The sequence below is a fragment of the Ailuropoda melanoleuca genome, chromosome 18, assembly GCF_002007445.2.
Source record: "Ailuropoda melanoleuca isolate Jingjing chromosome 18, ASM200744v2, whole genome shotgun sequence".
Lineage (NCBI taxonomy): Eukaryota > Metazoa > Chordata > Mammalia > Carnivora > Ursidae > Ailuropoda > Ailuropoda melanoleuca.
In genome coordinates this window covers 4,010,705-4,036,026 of record NC_048235.1, presented here as the reverse complement: position 1 = coordinate 4,036,026, position 25,322 = coordinate 4,010,705, and the positions used below count along the sequence as shown (strand labels likewise).

General features: G+C 41.0%; 1 protein-coding gene across 5 annotated transcripts in view; it reads right to left on the bottom strand.

Annotated features, from left to right (window-relative positions):
• Positions 1-25,322, bottom strand: part of MCPH1 (microcephalin 1) — a 242,530-nt gene that overhangs the window by 181,562 nt on the left and 35,646 nt on the right. For 2 of the 5 annotated variants that reach the window (XM_034647475.1, XM_034647476.1), the window contains exons 5-9: positions 24,714-24,828; positions 18,904-19,047; positions 17,896-17,979; positions 14,283-15,479; positions 4,080-4,189 (exon numbers count right to left, since the gene is read on the bottom strand). In XM_034647475.1, coding sequence (XP_034503366.1) covers positions 4,080-4,189; positions 14,283-15,479; positions 17,896-17,979; positions 18,904-19,047; positions 24,714-24,828 — 1,650 coding nt within the window. The remainder of the gene's footprint in view (positions 1-4,079; positions 4,190-14,282; positions 15,480-17,895; positions 17,980-18,903; positions 19,048-24,713; positions 24,829-25,322) is intronic. The other 3 variants (XM_034647478.1, XM_034647477.1, XM_034647479.1) reach the window with 2 other exon arrangements.

Below are 25,322 nucleotides of genomic sequence, written 5' to 3'. Positions count from 1 at the left end.
AGCAACAGAAAACAGATTAAAATTGGTCATAACATGTTATATTTCTCCCTCTGAAAAGATGGGAGAAATATGTCTCCTTGTCATTAATGTACATAATATAAGATTATAGAGGTCATGAAATTGCTTATCTGGATTCTCAAAATAAAAGAGGTTCAACAAATTTATAAACATATATTTAAAGTAATAATTCTAAAAAAAAATAGTTTCTCACTGATTTCCAAAGGGACTTTTCCCACTAAAAATGGGTACTAAACCAAAAAAACCTGGATTGGTACTTATCGTTCTGAGATTCTATAATTCAATTATTGAATTATTTGTTTTCAGTATTTAAGAGGTGTTTTACTGTGTCTTTTGCAACCAGTGACTTGAATGTTCATCTTAAAAATCCTTGCTGTTGACTTAGTCTCTCGTTGCTCTGTTTTTGGAGAAGGATTTATTCTGTCTCCACCTTGGTGTTTTTGTTTTTTAATGGCTGTTAGAATTCACTCATTATTTCCAGGAATCGTAGACTGAATAGTTCAGAACAACCTCCCCACGGTGAATAATCAGTAAAGCTGACAAGATACAAGCAAACAACCACACACCAGCTATCTGAAGGCACAGATGAGCTGACGAGAGAGTGAATCACAGAAGGGACACCTTCAGAGGTGAACCAGGATCTGAAAGCCATTTTCCCCAGGGGATAGTTGGCCTCACAGAGTTAGAAGCCTGACTTCAAATCATCTCAATTCCTGGTAAGAAGATAAATCAAAAAAAACCAGGCATATTAGGGGAACACATGACTGTAAACAAAGAGAAACAACAGACTACAAAGACAGAAACCATTTATCCTGTAGAGACTTCAAAATAAATACATTTATTGGGCTCAAAGAAATAAGAGAAAAGATTAATAATTTTGACAGAGGACTGGAAAGGATAAAAAAATCCAAATAGAACTATGAGAACTGAAAAATACAATAAATGGAATTTAAAAACTAAATATATAAGTTTACATCCGAACAGACATATAAAGAGGGAAAGGTAGAATGGAAAAGAAATCAACAGAAAATATCCAGAATAAAATCAAGAGATACACAGGAACAGAAATATAGAAAAGCCATGAGGCAAGGTGCCTGGATGGCTTAGTCAGTTAAGCGTCTGACTTTTGGTTTCAGCTCAGGTCATGATCTCAGGGTCCTGAGATCAAACCCCACATCGGGCTCCACACTGGACATGGAGCCTGCTTGGGATTCTCTCTTTCCTTCTCCTTCTGCCCCCCCCACCCCTTGCTCGCACACACACTCTCTCTCTCTCAAAAAAAAAATAAATAAAAATAAAATAAAATAAAAACAGGAGCGGACCTAAATAGACATTTCTCCAAACAAAACATCAGACGACCAAAAGACACATGAAAAGATGCTCAACATCACTGATAATGAAGGAAATGAAAATTAAAACCACAATGAGACATCACCTCACATCTGTCAGAATGGCTACAATCAAAAAGACAAGAAATAACAAGTGTTGGCAAAGATGTAGAGAAAAAGGAACACTTATGCACTGTTGGTGGGACTATCACTGTGGAAAACAGTACGGAGTTTCCTCAAAAAATTAAAAATAAAAACACCATATGATTCAGTAATTCCACTATTGGGTATTTACCGGAAGAACACAAAAACACTAACTCAAAAAGATATATGCACCCCTAGGTTTACTGCAGCGTTATTTACTATAGTCAAGATATGGAAACAACCCACGTGTCCCTGATAGATGAATGTACAAGGAAGATATGGTATAGATATAGAAACAATGGAATATTACCCAGGCATAAAAAAAGAATGAGATCCTCTCATTTGCAATGACATGGATGGAGCTAGAGGGTGTGATGCTGATTGAGATAAGTCAGACAGAGAAAGACAAAAACCCATGATTTCACTCATATGTGGAATCTAAAAGACAAAACTAACGAACAAACAAAAGCAGAAACAGACCCATAAATACAGAGTACAAACAGGTGGAAGGACGGGCAAAATGGGCGAAGGGGAGTGGGAGTATGATACAGGCTTCCTGCTACGGAATGAAAGTCAGGGGGCTGAACGGTACAGCACAGGGAATATAGTCAATGGTAACGAGTATGGTGACAGGTGGTAGCTACGCTTGTGGTGAGCACAGCGTAATGCAGATAGTTGTCCAGTCACCATGTGGTACACCTGAAACTAACGGTTCAGGGAAATAAACACTCTGTGTCAACTATTCTTCGATTAAAAAAAGACCAAAATATAGATTTTTTAAAATAATGTAAAAAAAATAAATATTTTCAAAACAAAAGTGAAGGCAAATATGAGCAAGTGACATAACTAAATTTACTAAACCCTTTGTTCCTGAGCCCGTCAGCTGAAGACATGTATACACTATTCTGTATTGTTTTCCCTTTTGACCACTTACCTGTTTTATTAATATCCATGACAGCGATGCCGCCTTACACTCCCCACCTGTGCAGCACCTATCACTCGATGCATTCAGTCACACAGCCCCTGTTCTCCCATTTTAGGGGCCCTTGGAGGCGAGAGCTTCGTAAGAACGAAGCGACGACACTCCCATCCGGGATGCACGTCCCTAACCCACGTTCTCCCACAGACCCAGTTCAGGGTGATCATCAGGCAGAAGCCAGGCAAGGTCAAATGCCTGAAATATTAACTTCCAAGTTAAACCACATGCTTTGTGATCAGGCAGGGTAAAGGATGTTTACGGTTCTAAGTAATCAGCGTCTACTGGGCACTTTTTTTTTTTTAAATACGGGCGTAAGACCAAGAAAGAGATGAGTCGGTACAACTGTATCCCTAAGCAAATGCCCATGGGAGGGTGAAAAGTGGGTAAGTAATATCATAAAGGGTGGCCATCTAAAGTTGGGGTGTGTATGGACTGCCACGGACTGCTTCAGAAGGAGCAGGGCAGAAACAGTAGTGCATCAGCCGAGTAAATGTGAAAGGTGTTCACTTCTGCCCAAAGGAAGAAGGTGAAGAGGCCACCCAGCAATTAGGAAGAAGACGAGGACACAGGGAAGCAAACATAAATACAGCCAGAAGGTCACTAGCTTCGTCCAAAGGGGCAGTCGCAGGAGGCGCTGCGCTGGGGCAGGTGCAGGGATGCTCGTGAGAGCCGGAGCGCAGGAAGCCAGCAGCCTACACGCACGTGAGGGGACTGTGAGGATCTCGCCCCGCAGATCTACCACTATTCCTTCCATCTGGGGAGTCCTTTCTTGCGTTCTTTTCTGAGACAAACCGGAATGCATCAGTAAAGAAATCAAAGTTTCTACCACTTATAACAGACTTTCATGGAATCTGTCATTTTAAATGTCTCTAATCACAGCCAATATAAGGAAGGTGTCACTGTTCCTCTTCCTCAGGTAGCATCCGCCACGCGTGTTTGGCCGGACGACTGGGATGCCCCAGTGCCTTCTCTGTGGTATCCTTGCTTCCTGTCAGATTTCTCCTTGTTTTTCAGGACTGTTTTCCCATCGTGTGGAAATCAGGCTTCACTATCTTATGCTTTCCCGGCCTCGTAGGAATGAGGCATAAGATAATGAGTGGCTAATTTTAAATTTAAGCCATGAGGGCATATGTGGAAGAACCAAAAAATGTTAAACCCTCCGAACATTATTCATGTAAGCGTGCTGCGTGATGCGAGCAGAGCTAGCCTCAAAAGCTGAAGCACAAAGCACCGGGTACCTTTCACTCCAATGGCTTGAAATCAAACCTTCGTTAGCTCACAAATGAACAAGGTTTGGGTTCTTCCCCTCCTGCCTAGTGACTGTTTATTCAGATAACAAAACAACAATTGTTGGCACAGCAGACACCCTCTACTTGAGAGAGCTGTTGGCGTTTTTATAGCAAGCAGTGAGTTGGCAAATAGTAACTCTCCGTCCTGAATGTGACCGATACTCTCAGTTTTACTGTCAAGAGTTTTCCAACATCCACCCATAATTAATTTTTTCAATAAAATACAAGCTGGACAGACTAGTTTAAGTGACATTCACCCAGAGTCGAACATTATGATGGAGTGGCATTGGAAAGTTTAAAATAATATTTTCACACACCAACCTTTTGGGCTTTCCCTCTTTTCTTCGATTCCTCAAGAGGTCTGCTAAGGTCCTTACAGGTTTCTAATGAGCCATCTAAAACATCATGCCTTGTGGGTCCATCTTTAACACCTGAAATCCAAGAGGATTTGAAGATTAGTTAGACCTTTATACGGACTGAATACTAATGCAACTTAAGCAAAATAAAAATTAATTTATGCATACCGGTTAGATAAAAGTCCTAGTCCTTTTAAATAAACACTGCATACTTGCTCTGTGAGGTCTGTTTAGAATGTTCAGTTTATTCCACTACAATGTCCCCAGCAATTCACCTAACTGAAGGGTCAGAAACCATTTTTGCCTGGCAGGTGACAATGTACCAGCACTACAATATCCCATTTGTCCAGTGGATAATGCAAGAAAATCTACGCCCATAACTTAGGCCCTATTCCATCTCCAATTTTTAGATTTTTACATAATGATCAAAAACGAACTCAGAGAAAGCAGTTCTATGTTAGAGGAAATAAGTAATCTTAGCTTTGGGGTCAGATTTACTCTAGAAAACAGTCTTCACTACAGTACAAAGCTTTCCATTTCAATCTACAAGTGATAGATGATTCTATTCCCCACAAATTTCCACCTCAGACCAGCACCTTGCCATGAAGACATACAAACCAAAAAGAAGATACTCTTTAAGTGAAATGTGGTTTCGTTAGATGCTAACCAGTATAGAAATCCTATGTAACCCACAATGAAGTGTGAAATGTCTACTTTGAATTGTTACATCTTTATACTGTTCTCCTCCTCTCTCTTTCCTCGCAAAATAGTTGCCTATTATATGGCTTAGTTGGTATTTTGAAGGAAGACTAAGAATACCAGCCATCACTTACATGGTCTCAACAGAATCATGCATAAAAGGCAAATAGCAGCCTAGGGACACTCATGTCCCAGGCACAACGAAGAGATGGTGAGCCATTCGACGCCACCATCAAGATCATCCAGCTAGTAGGTCACTGAGGCTCTTATCAACAATGTCTAATAATCAGGGTTTGTCCACCAGAGATGCAGAGATGACAAACACTGATCCTGCTCTTAGGGAGTTTACAACCCAGTAGACAGTGTAGACATTGAAAGTGAATACAATACAAGGCAAAAATATACTATGTGCCATCAGAAACTAAAAATCACATAACATGAGAGTGAACGCTTTGCAAATACTTCAGATAAAACGATTTGCTCTAATAAAACAGATATGATATATTTTGGAGGGCCTGATTTGAAAGTTTTAACTCTTCTTTCAAAAATGGTACTCCAGTTAAGTGAAAACAAAATGCACAACAATGGTTAAATATTTTCTTGAATTCAAACAACTTGTTATTTGCAGCTTGGACTCTAAAAGTGTGTTAAGGTCAGGATCTGAATGACCTTATACTAAACCCTAATACTAAGTCCCTTTTGGAGATACTCAAACCAATCACATGCTGACCCCACTATCTCCTCGGTGATCTTTTATATTTGAGGTATATTCCACTTCTCTCCCCGCAAGCTAACCACAGACCTCACTGAGATGGGCTACTGGACACGGACTCTGCAATTGACAGTTTGTTCCAAGATCCAGATACTCTAGGTTTCTTTTACTCATTTTGAAGGTAAGAGTATCTATCTATCTATGCATTACTTTCCACTACATTCCACAATCACTGTGAACTTCTAACTTCTAGGACAGGATATGGATACATTTCTCATCTTTAAGGTTTAAGATTGTAAGTAATTAGAATATTAGAATTAATCGTACCCACCATTCACTTTTTTTAAAAAATCTAAATGTTTACTCAAAGCAAGAGTATATAAAAATAAGAAAAGGAGAGGACTACAGATAAAATTTGGAATCCAATGTACTCTTGTTAATGCACCATGAGTAAGTTCCCTGCTTGCTAGTGTGTTTATGTCAATAAGATTGTTACAGCCCCTGCCTCAGTTCTAGTGGAGAACAATAGGTTGTGAAGCATTTTGTAAACATAAAGATCTAAAAAACGTGTCATAACCTTTTAGAACTTAAGACTAATATTACTAATGACATTTTCACGTTTTTCTCACATAATGCAATCACAAAATGATACAAGTACAGATGTTCCTCAGCTTAAGATGAGGTTATGTCCAGATAAATGCATTCATTCTAAGTTGAAAATCCTGGAAGTCGAAATGCACTTAATACACCTAAACTACTGAGCATCATAGCCTAGCCTAGCCTACCTGAACCGTGCTCAGAACACTTACAAGGGCTACATTTAGGCAATGTTACCTAACACACAGCCTATTTTATAATTAATGTTAACTATCTCATGTAATTCAACAAATACCGTACTGAAAGTGACAAACAGAATGGTTGTATGAGGAGAGGATGATTGTCTGCGTCGGTTATTAACTGTCAAGGTTGCGTGGTTGCCTGGGAGCTACGGCGCCCCGCTGCTGCCCAGCATCTCAAGATAGTATGGAAAGAGCATCTACACACAAATCCGCGTGGTATATGCCGCATATCACCAGCCCCAGGAAAGATGGAAATTCAAAATTCCAAGCACAGTTTCAACCGAGCGCATGTTGCTCTCGCACAATAGTGAAGTCAAAAAATTATGAAGTGGAGGGGCGCCTGGGTAGCGCAGTCGTTAAGCGTCTGCCTTCGGCTCAGGGCGTGATCCCGGCGTTATGGGATCGAGTCCCACATCAGGCTCCTCCACTGGGAGCCTGCTTCTTCCTCTCCCACTCCCCTGCTGTGTTCCCTCTCTCGCTGGCTGTCTATCTCTGTCACATAAATAAATAAAATCTTAAAAAAAAAAATTATGAAGTGGAATCATCATGACCTGGGAACCACCTGTCTGAGTTATGTGGTTTTGTAAAACAGCATCTTGCAAACTCAGCTATGGCAATTTGCTACTATGTTTTCTTTAAGGATGTTTCAGTAAACCACAAGCAGCTGAAAATGCAAAGTAACCGTAAAAGCTAGTAGGAGAGAGCAGCCAGATTTTATTCCTTGCCACTGGCCTGCAACAAGTATTTCCTCCCCATCTTCCTGCTCGCCCACCTCTGGTGACTCTTGCTGTTTGCTCAAGCCTGCAGTTTCTCAAGGTGGTCATCAGCTCTCCTCTCACTCCAAAGGGTGGTCTCAAAATGTCCCATAAAATCATTCACTACTCAACACTCCCAACTCCATGTCTCTTGCCAAGAGCTACGTCCCAGCAAGGGTATCACTTGATATATCCAACTACTACCTAACAGACCTCCATCTTGAATGTCTCGGAGAAATTTCAACAACACACCCCTGCTTCCTGTTTGATGAATGTTCTCAGCCATCTATGAGTCAAGGCTGAAAATCCTAGACTCCTATCTCTTCCTTCATTGTTATTCCAACTTCACGAAACAAGTGATTTCCTTGGTTTTCAAAAAACGATCAAATGCAGAGAAAAGAGACCCTCACAGCCACAGAACTTATACCGTCAAGTTACACTGCCTGAGATTTCATCAATTAAAAATCTGTTTGCGTTAACAATATCATCATATACAAATACATCCAGGAAGGTTGGAAAGTGAACTCGTTCACTTCTCAGTGTGAATTAGTTACATCACTACCTCCATTCACCCAACAGGGATGAGCAGAGTTAAGAGGTGGTTTTGATACTAAGTGACTCTTGGAGGCAGAACCAGGCTAAGGCAGCATAAGGACATAGGTAAGTGCTAGGAAAGGGAGAGAGAGGAGGAAAAATGGGGAGAGACTTAAGAAATGTCGTTAACACAAACTTGGTCCATGTCAGTGTTATGCTCAGGCCAGAGGAGTAAAAAATACACCCTTATTTTCAACACCTATCCTCTCACGTATCCTCCTTTCCTACTTCCAAGGCATAGAATTAAGACTCACACTAGTACTAATAATACATCTAAACACTTAGTATTCACTGGTACAAAACACTCTGCAAGATCAACTGTATCAACAATAAAAAGGCTTCTGAAGGCTAATTTAAGAATCTGTATATTTAAAATATACAAGTATATCCCAAAATTTTAACAATATCCCACCAGGAAATTTCTTCTGAGTCCCTAAAATCTGAATAATGAGTTATTTAAGAACAACGAAGAATGTAAAATCTTAGGACTGTGGAAAGGGCCTTAAGACACCTAGGAGAAATCCCTTCCATATATACTTATGGGATTTGAGATACATGCAAGTTAATTAGGTGTTCCATGCAAACAAAACTCAGCTAACCACAGGAATACATTCATCTAATAAAATATCAAGTTTACTTTATGAATACAAAAATAAATCTAATTATGATCATCAAAAGATGTGGAATCTTTTCCTTTATAATCACTGTAGAGACCATTAAAATGTGATTTCAATATGTAAACTTGTCTTAATACTATATAACTTTTACCATTGGGAGTAATTTCTCCATCTTCCAAATTCCCTGATACCTGCATATGAATTATCTCGACTGTATCTTTCCTACCTGTCTAAGCTCTGTTGAGGGAAAGGGTTAGAGCTTCACATCAACCTTATCTCCCCTTGTATTGACCCCAATACCTTGGACATTGTAGGTTAATAGCAAACATGTTAATGAATAAATGAAAAAGATGAACAAATATATCAAATAATGAATAGGTTGTAACACCTTCCTTGTAGCTAGCCTTCCTGTGAAGGCTGACCAACCCCCACTGAGCTGTTGGATTGCTTACCTCCAGTGAGCAGACTGGCAGGTTGTGGGGAAGAGGGTTGAGATAAGTACTCTTCTTAATACAACACTTGTGTATCACTTGAACTGTCAAAAGCTGCAATCATTACTTTTCAATTTAAAATATTTAAGAAATACATGTATAGTATGCCTAGTTACTTGGTACAATAGTAATTCACACTTTCCCTTGAAGAAATAGTCAGAATATGCAAAACATGGAATAAGAGTATCTAAATGCCTATGACTGGATGGGCTTTAGTTCTTAATAAATATATATGAAATTTTTTTTAAGATTTTATTTATTTATTTGACAGAGAGAGAGAGAGCACAAGCAGGGGGAGCGGCAGAGGGAGAGGGAGAAGCAGACTCGCTGCTGAGCAGGGAGCCCTACTTGGGGCTGGATCCCAGGACCCCAAGATCATGACCTGAGCCGAAGGCAGACGCTTAACCTACTGAGCCACCCAGGCGCCCCTATACTGAGCCATATTAATCATTCTCTAAGCAGACTAGTACTATTCATCATGCTTTTTCCTGCAAAGCCAGGATAAATCCTCATAATCCTTCCCAACACAGAGCTACAGGCAGTGACCACTGACCAAGGGAAGTCAGCACACACACCATGTGTTCCATCACAGGATGAACGCACTAAGACAGAACAACATCATATCATGAAGGCTGTAATTTAAAATATGTACTTCAGCATAGACGATATGATACGAATATGTGTGCTAATTCACCTCCATCCAAAACACCCGCTCCGGGAGTGGTCAGCTAACAGGTTAACAAATACTACACTCGAGAGACAACTCCTAGAAATTCTTCTGCCCTGTTGTTATTAGATGTTTTGCTAACTGGCAAAATCGATCAAAGAAATGAGCTATAATTGGTGATGTCACCAGTTTGTTAATCAGCATAATGGATGCCAGAAATGTTTCTCCAGTTCAATTCAAGGATTCAAGAAAACTGGATTGGCTGATATTTTACAGGGGATCCCTCTCCCCATGCAGAAATAACCCAGCAGGCGCTGCAGCTGGTAACCCTGGGGGTGACATCCAAGTCTTGATCCCTAAACGGCCCTATGAGAAACTGCAGGGTCAAAGGATATCTGGTGGCCTGAAGCTGTCAAGTTTACAGAAATTTAACCGTAGAATTTTGTCTGTGGCTAGTACACCTTTCAGGTAAGGTACGGTGGGTTCACCTGAAGGGCAAGACCTGGGACTTCAGCACAGAGGTCTGTATTGTGGATAGTTCTCCATCTGCTTGCCAGTAGATGTTTAATGTCTGTGCCTGAGACTAGAATAGTCTGACCTTCGTCAACCTCTAATAATTGGTGACTACTCCCTATGAAAAAGAATCTAATAGTTGGCCAAACTGCTGAGATACGGCCCATGTCTATACTGACGTGTAAAATTTTATCAAGAACAGCCAAGAAGAAAGTTGTCTCATAAACCAATGGACAAGGTGAGGACGTGGCTATGAAAAGGATTTCCCTGTGCTTTTGCCAATGGCTCCACTGGAACCACCTCAGCCACCTGTGTCCTTGAGAAACAAGCAGGAGCCAACTGTGTGCTGATTCAGCATGACCAGTCAGCTTTTACCTACTCGGCAATTAAAATCCATCTCAGGAGGCCGTCTGAAGAGCTCTGGTGAGCAGTGCCATGGGTGGTGGAAAGCCATCTCAACAGATACGTAGCATCAAGCAGCTTCATACACTTTCTGTCCTGTGGTGTCAGAGGTTCAAACAAGAAGCGAGATCTCCACCCCCATGCAAATGTGATGTGGACATATTTCCTGCACTCAAGCTACTGTTCCAGGTTTTCTAGGCCTGCAAGCAAGAACATCCACGCAACTGCACAGCTGAGGAGTTTCCAATTGACCTTCACTGGAAGTGATTCATCTGCAATGTGAGGACACACTGAAAGCCACATATAAAGTGAAGAATCTAACAGATTTCCATAAATGGCTTCTACGCAATGAACGTGCTTGATGAAAACCACCTGTCTATGGGTTGAGAGCAGTATTTGGCAGTACTTATCTGTGTGAAAAGGCATTTTCAAAAGGAAAACACATAAAATCTTATTGTATATCTGCCTCAGTGAAAGTTTGCCATCAATTTTGATGATGGGAACACAATTTGAACCCCAATTAAGTGAAAAGCTATTCCTCTACTTTGAAAATAGAATTCTGTTCTCATTAGACATATTACAAAAAAAAACAAAAACAAAAACAAAACTGCACTCAAGTTGTGTCAACAAAAATTTTGTAAAAATGTCTTTTTTTCTCTTTAGGTAGGTACCTACATATCTTGATTTTGCCTCCTGGTTCACAAAAAATGAAATAGTTACTATCTGATTCATTACAGAAAATATTCATTGACCCCTGAAGTGGATTATATTAAAAAATGAAGTACATCTATTACTCTATTGATTCCAATATGGAAATAGCTGACATTTTGAAAAAACAAATCGTAGGGGGTGCCTGGGCGGCTTAGTCAGGTACGCGTCCGACTCTTGATCTCAGGGTTGTGAGATGGAGCCCTGTGTGTCAGGCTCCGTGCTTAGCATGGACTGCTTAAGGTTCTCTCTCTCTCTCCCTCTCCCTCTGCCCCTAACCCCTGACTCAGGCTGTCTTTTTCCCAAAAATAAATAAATTAGCAAATCTTAGTAAGATACTATAATCCTGTATATGCAATAAAACCCCCTTGAAACATCTACTTGGCACTTCTCGTGCACACGTGTGCACACATGTGTGCGTGCGCGCACACACACAGTGCCTGGAAGGAAACACAGTGAACCGCTGGCAGCATTGTTTCTAGCAGACACTCTGACCAACGGTTCATTCTCCATGAAGCATCCAGGGTGACATGTACCACAGAAATCAGATCTGGCGACTCCCCTGTGTAAAACCCCCAGGGGCTTCTCATCACACTTAAAAACAGAACCAAACCACTCCAAGTCTTGTCAGCTACTCGAGCCCTGGGATGTGGCTCCCAGTTGCCTAATACATTTCTTCCCAGCCTTCCCTCAGCCCAGGGACATGCAGCGTCACTGGGCTCTGTGTGGTTCCTGCAAGCATTTTCTACCTCAGGACACTTGTACTCGTGATTTCCTCAGGCTGAAATGTGATGCAAGCCATCACAGGGCTCCCTCCTCTCCAGGGCCAAGCCTGAGATCTAAGGTCACCTAACTGCCTGCACGGCTGTGGTTCTGCGTGTCCCACGGTTCGCGGACTGACGTCGTGCTCACCTCACCTACTGCGCCTTCCTCACTAGGTGTGACCTCTGTGAGGGACACACACTGTTCCCTCCTCTGGCATCTCCCAGCAAGCTAGACGGGTGCCCAGGACACAACACATGTGTCAGGGGAACCAACAGAAGGAGGTAAGCGAGCAGGAGGACAGGAAAATTTCTTCTTTTTAGCAACTTCTGTTATAGTGAGCATATATTTGCATATTATTTATAAATGAGAGAAGTTTAAAAAGAAAAAAATTACTGTGAAATGTGATTTCAGAGATTAAAGAAAAATTAACAGTTTCTCCCCCTGTCCCTGTTCTTCTCATGTTTATTAGTGGATCTCTCTGCAACTTATTCTTGTGACCTTAACTGCACAGTATCTACCTTAGCAATTGACAATGGCAATGAGTACAAGTGAACTGAAAACAGAAATCGGAAAAAAGACTTTTATTTCAACACAGGAGATTTGAGGTGCCGCTTGATGTACAGAGTGTTTTTAGCGCCCTACAATTCCAGCACTTATGGACTGTCTAAAGGAAGCTGCAGGCTGTACGCTTCTGTCTGTGGTAGACTCCCAGGCAGAGGTGGGAGTCAGAGACAATTTAAAACATCAGGGGGTCTTGACTCCGTCACTCTAAAACAAAGGGATCAGATTTAGGCTAGACCATACATAAGTCTCTCCTGCCCTAAAATGCGATCATCTTCCATCTCTGTGGAATGACATAAAACAAGGCGACTCTAAAAGATATCTTTATCTTAGACCACACAGAACGTCTGTTCCATCTCTGAGTAGAATTTAGTGACTGTAGGGCCCTGGCTGCACCCCACTGTGTGACAACCCCCATTATGTGAAGCTGAAATCTGGTCTCCTAGAAGGCCCAGTGCCAGCCCCCCATAGTCCTCCACGCGCCCCAGACCCCAGGGAACTATGCACATGGGGCTGAGTCCTAGAACATCCTGCTTCCAAGGAGAACCGCACTCTTTCTTAGCAACACTGGGGTTAAAGGGTGCACCACACTGTCTGAAAGCAGCCTTTTTTTCACTTAATTTATATTTGCACGCCATTAAATATTATTCAGAGGCTTTAAAAATAAACAAGATAAAAACTGAGAAAAATGAGAATGTAAGCTTTAAGAACAGGATATTCTTAACTACCAAAACACTTCTATATATCTAATGACTTATATTAACCTTAAAGTCAACATGATTTTAAAATAAATATTTTGAAAACACATACTAAGCCTAACCCAACATAAAATATAGTTTGTCAAATTTTATATATTTTCAGAAAGCTAGGATATAAAAAATAAGGTTAAAAACATACAAAATTAATTCTTTTGTGAGACTATTTTGGGGAATTTATACCCAAGGAAAAGATATACATCAGTGATTATTTCCACACCCATAACTTTCCCATCTTGAAAAGGGCGGTTAAAATCACGGAGACAGCAGACAAATAATGAAGAATAAAGTTGGTCTTATGAAAATTTTAGCCTAATCTTTAGGTAAAGATGGTTAAAGTTCAAGATTTCATTGCTTTTGACTGCTGACATTAATTTGTGCTTGTAATCAGAAAGTGTGAAGTGTTTTCTACGGTTGCCACTTTTGATACAATTACTACAATTACAGAATTCATTACAAGATGGTCACAATTAAATTACACACAGGAGAAAATTTACTTAAGTGATATGGTTAAAGCAAAATAAATAGAAGCCAAACAAGGCCTGTTACAATGAACTTCTTACCCTGAGCAAAAATGTTTTTCTCTTTATAACTAACATTGCCCAAAGTTTCATCAAAATAAATACTGATAATGTACTTCCACATTTCCTTTTTTGTTCCTTCTCTTTTCTTGATGGAATCAATGCTTACACCACCTTAATTTCCCTTCTAAAATAGCCTCAAATCTTCTAGCAGAATGCCCCAGTGTACATCACGTTATTACAAGGCTCCAGAGACAAGGAAGTGTCCTCTCTAGCCAACTACTCACAGTAGGCATCCCTCACTCTTGGAACCTACATGGAAAGACTTGGGAGGGATGTATTCCTAACAGCAGATCTGACCCAAGCACCTAGAAATTCCAGAGGATGGTAAGCTACCTATCCCTAAAGAATGCATCATTGGAAAATACCACACACATGCACATTCTTTAAAATTAAAAAGAGGAAAAAAGAAAGTATTTTAATTATGGAAAGGTGGTGATGACGTGACAAGACGGACACACCAGCACATATTCCTGCAACAAAGGTACTTGTAAAGGAGATTCACATACTTCCATCGTGTCTGCTGGCTGAGTGTTCCCTTTCTTCTGCAGCTTTGCCCACAGTACGATCACCCACAAAATCAAGCTCATAATCACGCTGCATTTCAGCACCCGAGGACTTCCACGTTCCAGAAGTGCTATCTTCCTTCTGCACACTTCTCACGTCCAGCAATCCTGTCATTTCCATGCTGCTCCGTTCCAGAGGAGGGAAATCGCCTCCAAGTTGAGGGAAATCGCCTCCAAGTCCCTCCCCTCCACACCCCTGTGACAGAGCCGGTTCATCATCCACGGGAGAGCAGCTCTTCCCATCTGTGCACGGGCCTGATCTTCTCTGAGCACCAGCCTGCTGACAATGGCCTGGGGTTCCTTCAGCAGCACACGCTCCCTCAGAGGTCAGGCAACCCCACACCGCATCTGCTGTGTCCTGTGTAGGTTTCTGAAGACTGCAGCTAGTTTTTGCTGTTACATCGGTCATGTTAACCAACCTGGGATTTTTACCAATGCAGGAAAAGTCGGCCATCTGCAGTATGTTTCTCCTCTCCCTCTGAGAAAGACCTCCCCTGCAGCTGAACTGAGCAAGGCCTGCGGATGGCTCAAGACCAGGAAGAAGAGCCTCTGAACTCCTTTCCCTGAGATTATCAGGTGAAAAATAATCATCGTACGAAGACACCCCGCAGCCGGGAGCCTCGACAGCAGGCTGGGCCGGGAGCTGCAGGCGGCGTCCCGACTTCCACAGCTGCCCCTTCGGCCCGGCAGGCTTCCCACCGCACCTCTTCTTCTGCAGTCCTTCTTTGGGGGGTGCATTCACCCTCTCAGACGTTCTTCTTCTCCTTGCTGAGGAGCTCTCAGATCGTGAATGTCCTGAAGGGCAGCGTTTGGTTGCAGACAACAGAGGGGACAAGCTGTGTTTCTCATTAGACATTATCCTGGTTGCTCCCTCGGACTGCTGCTTGTCCAGGGTGACAACCACACCCACAGCATCTCCCCACCGGCCAGTCTCTTCTTTGGAAAGACTATCCATGGGTTTCTGAGGAGTTAACGGACTGAGGTAACCAGGAGATCTTGTCTTCAGCACAGGTGACGAAACACACACATCACTTTTAATTTCATCCACAATTCCTCCCAGTTTCCCTTCCTGACTTCCACATCTCACGTTTCCACAAAGATCGTCAAAAGATGAGTGCAGATCACCAGCAAAGGATACATCTGGAAAGTATTAATGAAGAATTAACTACTTAAATGGTTTCAATTATTATAAAAGTAACTCTCGGTTAACCGATAAAGCAATACTTCTTAAACACAGCTATTGGTTAAAAAGAGTACCAACTGTATCCTGGTTCTTCTTATTTCCACCTGAGGACAACTTTCAGGCGAGCATTCTTCATTAAGGAATGGGGCATGGAGGGCGTGGGGGCCGTGGGGAAGGCGGGGACAAACCTCTAAAACCGTTACGCTCACTTTCTGAACATTCATATGCACGTGCACTTTCTTCCAGGAAAAGCATCCACATCTTGTCATTAATTTCTCAAGGAGGTCAATAATTCTAAAGAGTAAGAACTAATGCTACCATCTACATCAAGGTCTAGCCTTCCATGAAGCAGCCCACCTAAGTCCTCTGTCCTCCATGCAAGTCCTCATGCTGCATTTATACTCAAAAGTGAACCACCTGGGAGATCTTAGGGTTCTGACTTCCCACGTTTTACACATTTCTTGAGTGTATGGCTAGGCTGCCACCCATCTCCTGAAAACTGTACACACGTTTCTCCCTCCAGGCCTTGCTTTCACTCCACACTTTAATCTGGGTCAATCCTACTTAAAACCCACCTCGGATGTCAAAAATCTCTGAATCCTCCCGCTTCACCAGTCTAGTTGCACACATCCTCCTCTGTTATGCAGAACTCTGCCTGAAGTTCCCGAAAGCATGTGTCCTATTATTAGTAGTGTTCTTATCTGTCCCTCTCACTGGACTAGAAGCTCCCAGAACACAGGCACTATTTTCTGGAATCTGAAGCCTCTAGCCCAAAACTACTAAGGGCTCTCCTTCTAAAGAAGAACAGAGGTAACCAGCAGGGAGTGCAGGGAGGCCCCGGCGGAGGTGGCACTGTACCCACACCAAGTCAGGGAGCCTGCGAGTCTCGAAGGGCGGAGCTAGAAATACAGGACAATTTTAGCACTAGCAGCCAAACAAACTTAGCATACTTTTCATAAAGCTGACAAGCAGTGTGCGTGCCATGAAGCATAAATTCTGAGGTCAGACTGCCTAAGTTCGAATCCTGGGCTAGCCACTCACAAACGATGTCAACTTTTACAAGCTGCCTGACCTCTCTGACCTAGTTTTCTCATGAACACAATGGGGGTGACAATGGTATGTACTTCGTACGGCTAGTGAGAGAGTTAAATGAGGTACAGCACATAAGACACACAGACCAGCGCCCAAGACAGCAAAAATGAAACCTGTGTTAGTTACTAGCACTTGTGTCCACCTTGTATAAAATAAGTGCGAGTAAAAAATAAAAAGATGGAGATTATTTAAGACAGATGGATAAATAATTTTAGACACACACCAAAGAGATTACAAGAACAGGCCACACTTGAAAAGGAAGCTGTGACTTAAACTCCTGACACCTTCCTGTTGTCATCTGCCACTGCTGTGGCTTTCACAGCTCTGCTACTTACCTGGGCCCTTCCACAGGCGAAATTGCGTGGTTATATCACGTTTCTTAAAACTCACTCAAAAGAAAGCTACATAAGCATGGAAGATTATCATTCCATGTGAAACAAGGGCTCCCACATTTCAAGTGAATGTACAATATAAAACCCTTATTTTATTCTTTCCAACGCTCTGCTTCTAGGCAGAAATTCTGCCATTTATCTTCTAAATTTTCTAAGGATCTCTACACACCTCACTGACCGCCTTCAATCACATGTTGCATAGAGTCGTTACCCATGGTGTGAAACAAGCAGCTCTCATACTGTTCTCAGTTATACACAGTGTATACTCCATGCAAGTTAGTACGTACAACACGATTTAAAAAAAAAAAAAAATGAGCAAATGATTCTGTGCCAAGAAAGCAAATGCCTAGGAGAAAAACCAGAGGAGCCAAAGAGGAGGTTTAACTCATGCAATTTCTCATGCCCTAATTGTATTACAATACCTATTTTTTATTTTAAGACCTAATTTCAGGGTGAAATTCATGAATTCTAGCTTTTAACCAACTGTTCTTGACATGAGAAGAAACTCCAAATAAGAAAATCATATTCTCGGGGTGCCTGGGTGGCACAGCGGTTAAGCGTCTGCCTTCGGCTCAGGGCGTGATCCCGGCGTTATGGGATCGAGCCCCACGTCAGGCTCTTCTGCTATGAGCCTGCTTCTTCCTCTCCCACTCCCCCTGCTTGTGTTCCCTCTCTCGCTGGCTGTCTCTATCTCTGTCGAATAAATAAATAAAATCTTTAAAAAAAAAAAAGAAAGAAAGAAAAGAAAAGAAAAACATATTCTCATAGTTTAAATATATCACAGAAAAGAAAATAATTTTACCTGAACACAAAGTATCATGGGAAATNAAAGAAAAGAAAAACATATTCTCATAGTTTAAATATATCACAGAAAAGAAAATAATTTTACCTGAACACAAAGTATCATGGGAAATGTTCCAAGAAGCTTCACACGGGGAGTTAGTTGGGTTATCATGAGACTTTTCAAGCGAAGCTGAAAACAAAACCGCACACTTCATCAGACAACTCTGACATCTTAGTGGATGAAGCCCATGGTAAGCCTACTCATTTTGCTCTTCCACACAAACATCGACTCACGCCTGGTACTTCACATCCCAGACCTACTATAAGACAATAAGCACAAAAATCTTATTTTTGTTTTTATAAAACAATAAGCACAAATCTATTAGAGATGATGAGATTCATAAAAAATAATCTACATATATCAGGTTACAAAAAGGGTTACATCATAGGATAATTAAAGTTAGAAGAGATTTTGAGGGGTGCCTGGGTGGCTCAGTTGGTTAATGCACCTGACTCTGGGTTTCGGCTCAGGTCATGATCTCAGAGTCCTGCCATCAAGCCCTAGGTCAGGCTCTGTGCTCAGCAAGGAGTCTGCTTCTCCCTCTGCTCCTCTCCCCCACACCCCCACTCATGCTTGCTCACTCTCTCACGCTCTCAAATAAATAAATAAAATCTTTAAAAATTTTTTTAAAGATAACAGTAATAAAGAAAAACAAAAACTAATGCATGAGATATTTAGTCTAAAGTAGATTCCCTCAAAAGAAGAGCCTGATTTTCTTTAAAAGAAAACATCCCAAAGATATTAAAAATTACAAAGGGGCTATAAAAAACAGGATTCTCAATGTATACATCCAAAACTACACACCCAACATGTGCTTAAAATATATGCTTTAAAACTATAAATTCAAAATAGGCTTTAAAAATCTCAATGAAACAAAAGCATTTTCTAGAAGAAAATATTAACAAAGTCTACCCAGAAATAGATAAAAATCTGTTAAGAATCAAGAAACAACTAAAATACCTAGGTAAAGAGAAAAAAAAAAAAACCTTTCCACCACATTTTACTCACCAGGCAATCTGCCTCACTTTCACTTTATAAAATGCAAGCACTTACACGTAGGGGAAAGGTTTTCCCTCTTCTCCTTCATCTCCTGTAATCTCCTCTGCATTGCACTGTGCTGACCAGCGCACGTTTTAATTGTGGGACTATACATCAATGAGCCATTAGATTCAAATAAAAGAACAGGTACATCATTATCTGAAAATAAACAAAAATTTATTTAGCTAAAAAAAAAAAAGGCCAGAAGGCTTAATACTTCAACAATATGATTTCTTTCGAGGAACACCCCCCTCCTCCACCCCCATGGTCTTCTTCGTCCCCTGCAACATCATTACCCACTGCTACACTTCACCCCACCACCCCCACGTGCAGTAACACTGGCGTGAAAACTGCTGGCTGACATTTGCTGAGGAACGTCCATGCGCCAAGCACACTACGTGCACTGTTTCATTCAACCTTTCCCAAACCCAGTGAATCAGCTTATCAGTCTCCCCACGTAAAGATGAAGAAACCAAGACACAAGAGTTAATAACATGTTTATATCCAGGATCACACAACTAGTGAGAAGGTAAAGCCAGAATGCAATCTGGTTCCTAAACGCTGACGAGAGCAGCAGAATATGCCACCCCAAATATGCCACGTTGGCATAAGGATCATTTTGAGCAAAATGCACTTAAATCACAACAGGTGAAAGAGAGGTGCTCAGACACACCCCACCCCCACCCCAAGCTACTTCCTGAAGGCAGGAGATAAAACTCCCCTTTGAAAGATGCACCCCTTCCACTTTATCACCAGAGATGGGGCGCTGAAGCCAAGAGAATTCTGTAAAACAGGCCTTGTTAAAGGAACTCTTACCCTCCTTTGGTTACTTTTCTGCAATTGCCTCCCCTTGTTCAACACAAGCACTAAGATTCTACCAATTCTTTGGGATTTTATCTCCTTTGACAGCCCGCATGTCACAAAAAACTTACAAGTATGTATGTTCTTCTCCCATTAATCTGCCTTTTTATAACAAAGCCCCAGCTGAGAACCTAAGATGGGACAGAAACATTTCTGCCTCTAACAGTAGTGTTTACTCTGGGTCTCAGAAACCACCACCACTAACCAACCTCCAACCCTCAACAGACGCACATATCAACTTTGGGGCCAGGACTCCTTCAGCTATGAAATGACGGTTAAATTGGGTGTGGTTGCACAGGTATGCATTTTTCTGGAATCCATACCTCGTATATGCTCAAGGAGAACTTCAGGGCTCTGACCACTTCCCAAGAATCATTCAGTATCTTCTCCTTTGCAACTTTTAAGCCTGAACAACTCTAACTATACTTCTGCCATATGCAGACATGTCAGTTGTATCTGTAATACCTTATATTTGTAGTGTTTAAAAGGCAATTTTTATTAAGATACAAACTTGATCTAAAAAAATAAAAAAAAATTTTTAGTACCATTTTGCCAAATTCTTTTTAAGTACACCATCACTGGTATAAGAAGAAGGCCCATGGCACAGTGGTTAAGCGTCTGCCTTCGGCTCAAGGCATGATCCTGGAGTCCTGGGATCGAGCCCCACATCAGGCTCCTCCACTGGGAGCCTGCTTCTTCCTCTCCCACTCCCCCTGGCTTGTTTTCCCTCTCTCGCTGGCTGTCTCTATCTCTGTCGAATAAATAAATAAAATCTTTAAAAAAAAAAAAAAAAGAAGAAGGCCCAAAAGGCAAGAGTACAAAGCTGACAGGAGAGTAGTACACGGCTGACCTGAGGCTGGAGGGGAGAGCCGATCACAGACGGCGTGTGGTGCTGCAGGGCAGGTGAAACATAGGGTTTCATCCGAGATACTTCCCCATAGGGTGACCTGAGGAAGTGGAAGCCCGGGGTGGGGTGTGCACCTGACCCCTGGTTTATACCCTTCAGACACAAGTACAGCAAGTACAGGTGACAGATGGTTGAGGACACAGCACCTCTAGGGCCCAGTCAAGGAGCCGCTAGGAGGGTTCCCATGGGGTGGATGCTTAGAAATCAGCAGGAGTCAAGCAATCATTCAGAAGCAGGGGTAAGGATCGCGGTGGGTAACTGGCATCAGGTAGAAAGGGAGTTTTTACTCCCTAAAGAAAGAGTTATTACTCCATGTGTCCGGCCGGAGCAGCACAGTAGACCAGTTAGTGTGAGGCTGTTAGGGAGGGACCGGCATGGCACCAAGAGAAAGAGACCTGATTCTCAGATACAGGGATGACTCAACACAAAAACAAATGATAAAGGCTATGTTTTTAGAAAATTATCTGGCAGCACTATCTATACAAGCTAAATGTTCTAGTCAATTCTGTTGTGTTACCATAGCAGATTTAAAATAAAGCTTGATAATTCTACATGAAAAACTTCAAAATACAGAGCAGAGAATTTGTGACATGGCAATACACACTACAACAAAAAAGTAAAGGAATTAGTGCTTATTTCTATGCTATGCATTATAGTTACTGAAATTGCTTACATGTATCAATGATGTGTTGGGATTGGTCTGAAACACTGAATTTCGGTAGTGAAAAAAGGCAAAAAAAAAAAGAAATACAAAAAACACATATGGTACTTTAGAGTTTCATGATGTTCTAAAGTATTTTTATAAATCATTAAAAGAATACATCTAGCAAGAAAAAAAATTCAATTTTAAAAATGGGCAGAGGATCTAAACAAGACATTTTTCCAAAGACATACAAATAGCCAACAGGTACATAAAAAAAAAGAGCAGCACTCATCATAAGGGAAATGCAAATCAAAACCACAATGAGATTCTAACCACATATTAGAATGATTATTATCAAAAAGACCAAAAATAACAAGTGTTGGCAAGGATGTGCAGAAACAGAGCTCTTGTGCACTCTTGATGGGAATGTAAATTGGTGCAGCCACTGTGGAAAACTCTATGGAGGTTTCTCAAAAAACTAAAAACCAAACTTCCCATATGATCCAGTAATTCCACTTTTGGGTATTTATTTACCTGAAAGAAATGAAAACACTGAAGAAAAAAAAAAAAGGAAAACACTAATGCAAAAAGATATCTGACCCCTTCATGTTCACTGCAACATTATTTACAATCGCCAAGACATGGAAACAACCTACATGTCCATCTATGAATTAACAAAGAAACATGGTGTGTGTACACACACACACACACACACACACACGCAGGGATACACACTCAGAGGAATACTACTCAGCCATAAAAAAGAACAAAACCTTGCCATTTGTGACAGCATGGATAGACCTTGAGCATATTACACTAAGTGAAATAAGTCAGAGAAAGATAAATACCGTATGATGTCACTTATATGTGGAATCTATTAACAAAATCAGAAAGCAAAAACCAAAACAACCAAGCTCATGGGCAGAGAGAACAGACTGGTGGTTGTTGGAGGCCCCGGCGCGGGGGGATGAGCAAAATGGGTGAAGGAGCTCCAAAGGTACTAATTCCCAGTTATAAAATGAGTGAGTCATGGGGATGTAATGAATGGCATGGTGACTACAGTTAGTAACACTTTACTACATATTTGAAAGTAGCTGGGAAACTGGGTCTTAAAAGTTCCATCATGAGAAAAAAAATTTTTTGTAGTATGTATGGTGACAGATGTTAACTGGACTTGTGACCATTTCAGAATATAACAAACCGTGAATCATTATGCCATACACTTGAAACTAATATGTTAGGGCAATTATACTTCAAAAAAGAAAAAAAAAGAAGAATAGAAAAGACTCTACGATTAAACACATAGGACAAAAATTTCCCTATTTTTGATTCCAGAGAAGCAGCCTGTTGCTACTAGAACTGAAACATGTAGCTAACTGATCTCCCAAGTTCATTATGTGATATTTGTAGCCTTGTGCAAAATGCATCTATAAACAACAGTGATTGTGCCACTGTTCAAGTGCTTTAAGGTTTTACAAGTAATTCAAGACAAAGAAATAAAGTATCTTGAAGCCAAATAATGCCTACACAGAGAAAAAGAAAATACAGGATCTATATAAAATACAAATAATGTCTACACAAAAGCATCAGGGAACTACTGAAGAGACCAGAACCAGAGGAGTCAAGATTCTGGAGAGGAAGAGTACTGAGAGGCCAGGGGACAAGCATATGTTTTTACCCCCGGGAGGACTTATCATTAAAGGCCCTGGGGCAAGAGGCTGAAGGTCCAGTCTTCGACCAGGCAGAGAGCAGCTGCTGAGAAACAAAGACACAAGCTAAGTGTTTATCAGTATCAACAAACTAAAGAGAAAACGAAAGGGTTTGCAGCGCCAAATCCCACTAAACAGGGTGTAGTAGAAAACAGGTCCTTACATGCGATTTTATCTTCAAGAAAGTTGCCCAATTCTGAAGCTACAAATGGCAGGATACTAAAAGTTAAGTCAAATTCTTCTGTGAAATGGTGGAAAGTTCTCTGTGGTGTATATTCGCTGAGAGATGAAAATGGGAGTTCAGAACCAGTTAGGGGAAGGGATCCTAGTTATCATGTCAGGCTCTCAGAGGAAAGGTCTAGATGGGGACACCTGGGTGGCTCAGTCGGTGAAGTGTCTGCCTTCCACTCAGGTCATGATCCCAGGGTCCTGGGATGGAGTCCCCCTTGGGCTCCTTGCTCAGTGGGAAGCCTGCTTCTCCTCTTCCTCTGCCCCTGATATCTCTGTGTCAAATAAATAAATAAATATCTTAAAAAAAAAAAAAAGAAAGGTCTAGATGGCCACATTCTGGCATCAATGTCAAATCAGAAGTCTACCAAGCCTTACTGAAAGTTAGTGATGCTCCTATTCAAATCAGTCCAGATAAAGCCAACAAGGCCCAACTCCATCTGCTTAGCAGAGGAAACTAGAAACTTTGTGTCTAAGAAAATAATGTTGCCTAGAGCTTCAAACATATTTTACAACTAATGACTTGCCTTCAATTACAAAAACAAAGCATCATTCCTACTAAGAGACAGGACGTATACCACAAAAAGCAAGGGAAAAAAACATCATACAAAACAACAGAGGCATTCTAGATAATGCAGATAGAAGCAAAGAAAGATTGAAAAGAAAAAATGTGACTTAATAACAAAATCTATGGAAAAAATCAGAAACTCTAGAACTGCAAAATAAAAACCAAAATTATGAACTGAACAGATGGATTTTATAGCAGATTAAACACAGCAGAAGAACATATTAGTGAACTGTAAAAAAAAAAAAAAAAAAGTCAATAGACAATATACCAACTGAAGCACAGAGGGGGAAAAAGAACTCAGGCACCTCTGTGAACTCCGAGTAGGATATTTTAAAAAGAAAACTGGACCAATGAACATAAAATTCAATCTGCTGAAGGCAAAAAAAAGCAAACAAAAGGCAGTCAAAGTTAGAAGAAAACATACCTTTAAAAGAGTAAAAATACAACTGTGGGCTAATTTATAAATAGGTATTATGGAAGCCCAAAGACGAAATGTGTTTCTTTTTTTTTTTTTTTTTTAGCTTTACTGAGGAATAATTGACAGCTAAATATTATATATATTTAAGGTGAAATAAAGGAAAGCATATATTAATTAACATCTCCCTATTCTAGGTAATAAAACAAAAAGACCAAAAAAACACAAAGTGAGATATAAAGTAACAAAGAAATGAAGAGGGATTTATTCTAACAGGGCTTCTTAGTCAAAATCTGTTTTTCTATAATCATTCCTGAAAGCAGAAATCTCCACTGATGTGGTGAGTGGCAGAGACTTTGGCCCCTGAGCTCACACCATGGCCCTCAGCAGGCACGGTACAGTCTCTTGCAGGCTGGAGCTGGTCCGCCCAGGCGCCACCGGCCATCGGGCGGCGAAAACAGGTGCACAGGACCACGCTGGATTTCTGGACTCACCCAGTCTGCTCTTCTGCCTTTGTAGCTCTGTAGCCATTTTCTCAAATTTCTTCTTAAGCCTTTTATCGTGTTCTGGTGTTTTAGGAATAAAATCTTTAGGCTGCATACACTTCCGCTGTGCAGAAAGGACATAAATATGAATACTATTGTGTAACAAGACAGCCTGCTCCCTACACTTCTGATACCTTCAAAACCCTACAAGTAAAACCTTCTGACAGAGGCATTCCTTGCACTGCATGTGAAACAGAAGTATTTCCGTCTCTCTGCCTCTGTAAGAACAGCAGCAGAACCGAAAGACTAAATACAAGACTGTACACTAAGTAGCTACATTTTCTGAGGCATTTTCAGGATCCCAGCAATCTTAGTTTCCATGAAGGTTCTTACACAAAATTAGTCGTTTTCCTTATTTCTGTTACTCTTACATTATCTCTTCTCCTTCCCCCTCCCCCAAAACCATAACATGGCAACAAAGTATAAAAACAATTATTCTCTAACAACCAAAGAAAAGAACCAATATCGAATCCTGCTTTATTACCTTTAAATCAATTCTATTCAGCCAGTTAAACCCCAAAACTCAAACTACACATACACGGTGTGACAATGAAGCCC